The 7,598-nt window shown below is 35.6% G+C and overlaps 1 protein-coding gene across 1 annotated transcript; it reads left to right on the forward strand.

The window, feature by feature from the left end:
- Nucleotides 1–526: 526 nt before the first annotated feature.
- Nucleotides 527–7,341, forward strand: LOC123526776 (uncharacterized). The gene is made up of 7 exons (XM_053522759.1): nt 527–735; nt 1,451–1,607; nt 2,646–2,731; nt 3,268–3,365; nt 3,821–4,111; nt 5,806–5,880; nt 6,441–7,341. Exons 1-5 carry the CDS (start codon nt 626–628, stop codon nt 4,081–4,083), a joined length of 714 nt encoding a protein of 237 aa, XP_053378734.1. The 5' UTR covers nt 527–625; the 3' UTR covers nt 4,084–4,111; nt 5,806–5,880; nt 6,441–7,341.
- Nucleotides 7,342–7,598: the final 257 nt, after the last annotated feature.

Below are 7,598 nucleotides of genomic sequence, written 5' to 3' on the forward strand. Positions count from 1 at the left end.
CTTAAATACAATGGACAACTAAATTCATTTTAAAACTTGAAACAATTTAGCAAAAACATGATTAGGCTGCTGATAATTTTTAATCGGAATGCGGAGTAAGAAATTCTGGAATAGTAGTCAATGGTTCTGGTAAGAATGCTATATCATTTTTCCTGTAGCATACAATTAAAATTCCCTTTTTAGCTAATATTTATATCAGGAAATATGCGATCTACGTTCCAGTCAGTTTTAACACTTTTTTCTTTAATTAATAATACAACAATTTCAATCAAATATCGATTTAGATCAAGAAGTAGTACCTTATATATAATAGCAAAGATGGTACATGTATTATGATATGCCGCTGGTGAAAAACTTGAGAAGAGATATTTTATCTTATGTTTTAGATGAACCAAAGGTTCAATGGTATTTAGATCATGTTTGTAATGATACTGCTCTTTGATCAATATCCACCCTAATGATGGGAAATAAAAAATGAAAACGGATTTGTCATCATTTTTCTTCATTCCTTTCAGACTGAAATCTGACGAATACTAAATATTATAAATTGATTAGTCTGTCTAGAGTGAAGCCAACCTTTACCCGCATTCCGACAATCTTCTGAAGAACTTACCTTCTAATCATTATGCCGTACAGTAACCGTGTTGCCCAGTTTGAACCTTTAGAAGATACTGGTGAGTTTAAACTACGGAAGACGGTGTTTCTGGGTTATACAGACATAGCTGCCGGGGGCATGTAAGTTAATATATCCCTCTTATTGTAGAAATCAACAACAGTATCTAAAAACGAAATACTTTTAGCACTTTCAAACTGAAAACGTTTTGACTTTTTTATATATTATTCGTCCACTAAAATATATGCTTTGTGTTAAGAGACATGGTCTAGAATGTATAAATATTTTCACCATGATTTAGACTTCCATCGTCATAGTTTCGCCTTCTGTTTATAGGCCCTATGTGGAATGCGACAGTAACAAAATATATATCTTTATTGATCAACACCGCAGAATTCAGTGTCAGTAAATTCTAGCACGACGGCGGGATGATTGTCGATTTGCTGACGTAATAAACTGCGATGGTGAAAGAGGAAGTTTGAGTCGAATCTGCGATGTTCAAAATACGATGGAGAAAATACAAATACGGTGCAAGTCGAATCTATGATGATAAAAGTCGCATGTCGAAACTATGATGATGAAAATAGAAACTTCAACGATGAAAATGTCAACACGTTTCGTCATCATAGTTCGCAGTTTGGACTTTCTCCATCGTAGTCCGAGTTTTCGCCGTCGTGAATTCGACTAGTTTCACGATTATAATTCGGCTTCAGTGGCATTAAGTTCAGCAATGAAGACAATGATACAAACAGAACACTATGCTACAGAAATAGAATTACCTGAAAAGTACGTTTTAATGAGCAAAGATCACCATCAATGTCAAATTACTCTTTTCAGACGAGCTTTACTTGGAATCAACATGAGAAAAGAGTTTTTGACAATAAATATTCCAGAGCTGCGGGACAATAATTTAGGGGTTGAAAGCCTGGAGACATTAGACCCAAGAGACCAGCCCTACGCACCTTTCCAAGTCTGGAATCTGAAATATGAACAGGTATACTATAAAGTGGAAGTGTAATTGCTTTTTTAAAAGCCCTTATGTCCAGCCGAAAAGCACTCAATCTTCACATGTTTAAAGCATTGTAAGTACCAACTCTGCAATTAATTTTAGCTAGTTTTGAATACAAAACGGGTATTGCATTTAAACATCGGTATCGTTTATAGAGTTTATTTGCATTAAGAAGTGTTATTGAAAACATTCTTAAAATAAATGACAATGTTTATACCTAAACTACCACTTAAGTCTCAGTTCATTTATAGACTGACTGCCTGAGCACTTAAGAATGTAGCGATCAAAGATAGCAAAGTTTAATACTAAATTGTCACCAGACCACTTTATTTTGAACTGTTTTCGAATCAAAAGATATGAAGTATGTATGCATGTATAACGCAAATGCTTGTTTATGATCTGCCCGGAATTTTGTGACTCGACGAAGACGAGAGTAACGGGAGGACCGAACAGTATTAATTTCTGCGCTTGTTAGAGACAATCCACGGAAATATGTGGGGTCAGTATGGGGCCGGGGAGTATTCATTAGCCGAGTCCCCATATTTATTATACTGACCCTACATTTTTCCGCGGAGGGTCACTAACAAACCCTACCATTGATTTGTTTTATAGACCACTTATTTTAGTCTAGAATGACATGAAAATCTACTGACGCCCACAGAAGTATATGGGGTCACCGGGTGACCACCTTTTAAACCAAAGAAAGTACCTGACTCTTAGGGGATGTTGGGGGTGGGTAAAATAGTGTTTGTTATATAAAGGTAGTTGCTATTCTCAAAAATTGGTTTCGTGTGAAGAAAACTATTTTCTTTGACAGGCATTGAGGTCTTCTCCAAGGTGTCATTAATTGAGACGTTCTTCCACTCCGATTTCCATCCATTTTGTGAGGATTTTTAAATCATAAATTCAATCTATTTTACAGCAGTGCTGTCAGAGATGAAAAAGGATAAACATTTTGACTTTGAAATTCGAAACACACAGAAAGTCCAACGAGCTTCATGATAAATTTAAAATTTATTTCAGTTTTCAGTCATTCTCGTGAATACCAAATTGAAATCGGACAGATGTCACTTTGTTTGTAGTAAGATTATGGACATATGCACCAAGTGGTAAGCATTTCCTCATTTTTCTGTCAACGTAACTCAGATTATGCATTCTCGGCCAAGAAATCGCGGTGTGCATAACACAGGTGCATATTGTCTAAAATAGTGAGCCAGTTTTTCAGAACTTGTAATTTAATGAACAAGTTAGATAATTGAGCTCAAAAATAAGTATTAACATCTCAAATACAAATATTTCAAGAGAGTTTTGTTTATTTTTTAACCCGCCGTATCCCACCCTTCCAACCGTACTTCGGTCAATATTTGGAAGAATGATCACATTTGAAATCACTGCTCACTAGGACTGCCTCTTACTAATTATTTCACGTGTATTTTTGCAGTATTTTCTCAGCTTCTGGAACATTAACTAAGAAATTTAGTTCATTATCATGTCTTAGTTCGACAAAGGTTATAGAATATCTCGAATTTTTTCAAGTGTTTACTTGGGCTGTTTGTTTGCTCGATTGGTGTGATTTAAAATTTACACAGATACATTGCAGAGACCAAAATGCATGATTTTATTTATTTTCCTATTTTATTTTTAGGTGTGTAGATAAGCTTATAGTGTTAAGTGCCCTACGTGTAGATATTGCAATAAATGATGACACAAAAATATACGAAAATGTCATAAATGACATGCCGCGTAAGTTTACATATTACTGTTTTCGTCCCATGAAAATTGATATTTATATGTTAAATATACACTGAAGACACTTACTATACTATACATTTCATTTTTATGGCAAATGAAATAATGACTCAGATGTCTGCTCATGACTTCAAAATATCTTTGCTACGTCATTGGTTCCAACGCAGCCGAATACCAGTCCCCTACGTAGACATTGATAATTTCATTCAAACTATTTGTGACCGCTACAATTTGGATGACTTCGCCACCTTATATCATATAGCAACTTTGGAGACCAAATGCACCCGCATACATTATTTCAGGTACAAGCAGAACCTTGGTAGTAAAAGTCTCTCCAGCTGGGCGGCCTCTTCTCATATCCTGAAGAATCGGCCCCTTTAAAAACTACTAGCAAATTTAGCAATGTTATGTACTTTACTTTTTGCTGGATATAATGTTAACTATTTCAGTTACAAATTGTCCAGAACTTCCGGGAGATACCAGTATGAATGACCCCTTCTTGAGCACGTTGATACAGATGGTACAGGTCGAGTACGTGCCCACTTGCTTCCTTATAATACCTGCACACAGAGCCTGTCTTGGTGAAGCACGTGAAACAGATGGCAGTAAACAGGTAAATGACCATTTTGAGCACGTTGATACAGATGGTACAGGTCGAGTACGTGCCCACTTGCTTCCTTATAATACCTGCACACAGAGCCTGTCTTGGTGAAGCACGTGAAACAGATGGCAGTAAACAGGTAAATGACCATTTTGAGCACGTTGATACAGATGGTACAGGTCGAGTACGTGCCCACGTGCTTTCAAATAATACCTGCACACAGAGCCTGTCTTGATGAAGCAGTGAAACAGACGGCAGTAAACCAGTATAATGACAAAAGCTGTGTGCACTAAGCAGTTCTGACGAAGTCAGGTAACAAAGGTCCATTCTTTCTAGTGTAATTTCTGACTAATAAAACAAGAGGACCATGATGGTCCTGAATCGCTCACCTATCCCCACATGACCCAGTGTTGAACTGAGTATGACGTCGTTATTTCTATTATTTGACATAGTGACCTAGTTTTTGAGCACATGTGACCTAGATATCATCAAGATAAAAAATTCTGATCAATTTTCATGAAGATCCATTGAAAAATATGACCTCTAGAGAGGTCACAAGGTTTTTCTATTATTTGACCTAATGACCTAGTTTTTGAAGGCACGTGACCCACTTTTAAACTTGACCCAGATATCATCAAGGTGAACATTCTCGTCAATTTTCATGAAGATCTCATGAAAAATATGGCCTCTAGAGAGGTCACAAGGTTTTTCTATTTTTCGACCTACTGACCTAGTTTTTGATCGCACATGACCCAGTTACGAACTTGACCTAGATATCATCAAGCTGAACATTCTCATTAATTTTCATGAAGATCTCTTGAAAAATATGGCCTCTAAAGAGGTCACAAGGGTTTTCTATTTTTAGATCTACTGACCTAGTTTTTGACCCCACATGACCCAGTTTCGAACTTGACCTACATATCATCAAGATGAACATTCTGACCAATGTTCATGAAGATCCATTGAGAAATATATGGCCTCTAGAAAGGTCACAAGGTTTTTCTATTTTTAGACCTACTGACCTAGTTTTTGACCCAACGTGACCCAGTTTCGAACTTGACCTAGATATCATCAAGATGAACATTCTGACCAATTTTCATGAAGATCTTTTGAAATAGATGGCCTCTAGAGAGGTCACAAGGTTTTTCTATTTTTAGACCTGCTGACCTAGTTTTTGACCGCACTTGACCCAGTTTCGAACTTGACCTAGATATCATCAAGGTAAACATTCTGATCAATTTTCATAAAGACCCCATGAAAAATGTGACCTCTAGAGTGGTCACAGTGTTTTTCTATTATTTGATCTACTGACCTAGTTTTTGACCCCACATGACCCAGTTTCGAACTTGACCTAGATATCATCAAGTTGAACATTCTGACCAATTTTCATGAAGATCTTATGAAATATATGGCCTCTAAAGAGGTCACAAGGTTTTTCTATTTTTAGACCTACTGACCTACTTTTTGGCCGCACGTGACCCAGTTTTGAACTTGTCCTAGAATTTACCAAGATGAACATTATGACCCATTTTCATAAAGATCCCATGAAAACTGTGACCTCTAGAGATATCACAAGGAAAAGTTTACGCACGGACGACGGACGTTGCGCGATCACAAAAGCTCACCTTGTCACTTTGTGACAGGTGAGCTAGAAATGTTATTTCCCAAATTCAAATCGAATCAATCATAACATTTGTTTAAACGCGTAAATCCTGATAGCTGTTCCTGGGGAAAGTATGAATTCTAATTAGGCTGGGTATATTATCATGGATTATATAACTTTCATATAATTATGCAATACGTATTATAAACCTAAAGATGTTATAATTTCAGGTGATAGAAACATTTCAGCAGACGATAAATGCAGCTACAAAAATTAGCTTTGATAGTGAATTTAGTTACAACTTGGTAAGTGCATTGTAATACCGAGGTGTTTGGACTGAAGCTCTGTCTTCGGTATCAATAGCTATTACACTTTAGAACAGATTATACGCAATTTCCCATAACTTTCTTTATTATTTTTTATGAAAACAAGGCCAATTACTTTGTTTATCAACAGAATAATTACCGATATCTTTAAGTTTTTTTTTTCGCTTTCAACACGGGTGGGTGGGGGATGTTACCCGATGACGATTATTATGTCCATATTTTTGGGACACTTTTCAAAATAATTATTTTTCAGGAAATAAGTCTTGGGACAGTGAAAAAAATAATTATTTTATGCTGTCCCAAGACTTAGGTAAAATACGGTACATATTTATACTACTGCTGAAATTGTGCTGACATGTCTGTAGCCCTACGTGTAGATATGCCACAGAAGGCATATTCATGCAAAGAATGGCCGAGCAAAAAGATAATTTAGCACTTAGAAATTTATGTTAAATGTAAAATGGACGCATAACATACTTTCTGCAACTGGGAATCATGTTGTCAGTCTAATTTGTTAACGCCAGTGTACCCTTTTTCAGATATACAAAGGAGATAATGACCAGAAAGATTCGAATGGCACTTCAATGATCTATTCCTGAAAACGTCTGCTGGGTAATAGGAAGTTTTATAAAAACAACAGTGGTCTTATGACAGCTTGCTCACCAATTTGATGCGATTCCAGTTAATAATAGCTTAAATACAAAAGAGACCCAATTTTGTGGACTTTCAGTTGAATATATGGTACCCGGCTCAGAATGTTGATTTCGAAAATTTATGAATACATGTACTTTGAAAGCATTTTGAGAATAATTTGCAAGTGAAAAAGGGGCATGATTTTGCAAAAAAATAACTCGGTAGTTATTAAACGTGTTCTGTGAAGCCATCTGATAAGCCAAAAATGTGTGTAAACTTGAAAACATATGGTCAAGTATGTTTACATGCAAAACTTTCACAATATTTCTCTGTTAAAAAGGGACATAATTAGTATCAAAATACAAGCTAAAGTTGTATAACTTGTTCTGAGAGATAATCTAAAAATGTTAAAGACGTGAAGTTTGGAAGTATTTGGTCCAGTAGGTTTTGAGAAATCTGCTTAGTACATGTAAAACTTTAACCTGAAATTTGATTCTAAACAGGGGAACAATTTTGATGGAGTAAAGCTTAAGTTGTGTAATTTGTGCTGGAAGTTTATCTAATGATGCCAAAGACACGTATGAAGTTTGAAGTCATTTGGATCAGTATTTTTTTTCTCTGTGAAGTGGACGTGGACGCCTACAAGAATGACTGCAAATGCTAGAGATACCTTTTGAAAATTTTTGAGCCATAAACACAATAATTCAGGCAGGAGAGATGCACTTTCAGATGGTTAAGAATGAAAGAATCGTTTAGAATGAACTATTTGCTAGAGACAAAATGGAATTCTGTTGACTTTAATACAGCAATTTCAGTGTATTTATTTGATACTTTTCAATGAATTAGTGAAATAAAATGGAAGATTATAGAAGTAACTTTCAGTTTCAGAGAGTGAGATTTCCTTTCTATTTCCATTATCATGCAGCTACATGTACGAATCATAATTACTTGAAAGTTAATTCCAAAATGTACGTGTATCAGATAAATTAGTATACAATGTATATCACAAAAAAGTAGGTATGTGCTCTATCCTAGTACAACATAAAAGAATCTTAAAACTCGAA

Source organism: Mercenaria mercenaria, chromosome 14 (assembly GCF_021730395.1).
Source record: "Mercenaria mercenaria strain notata chromosome 14, MADL_Memer_1, whole genome shotgun sequence".
Taxonomy (NCBI): Eukaryota; Metazoa; Mollusca; class Bivalvia; order Venerida; family Veneridae; genus Mercenaria; species Mercenaria mercenaria.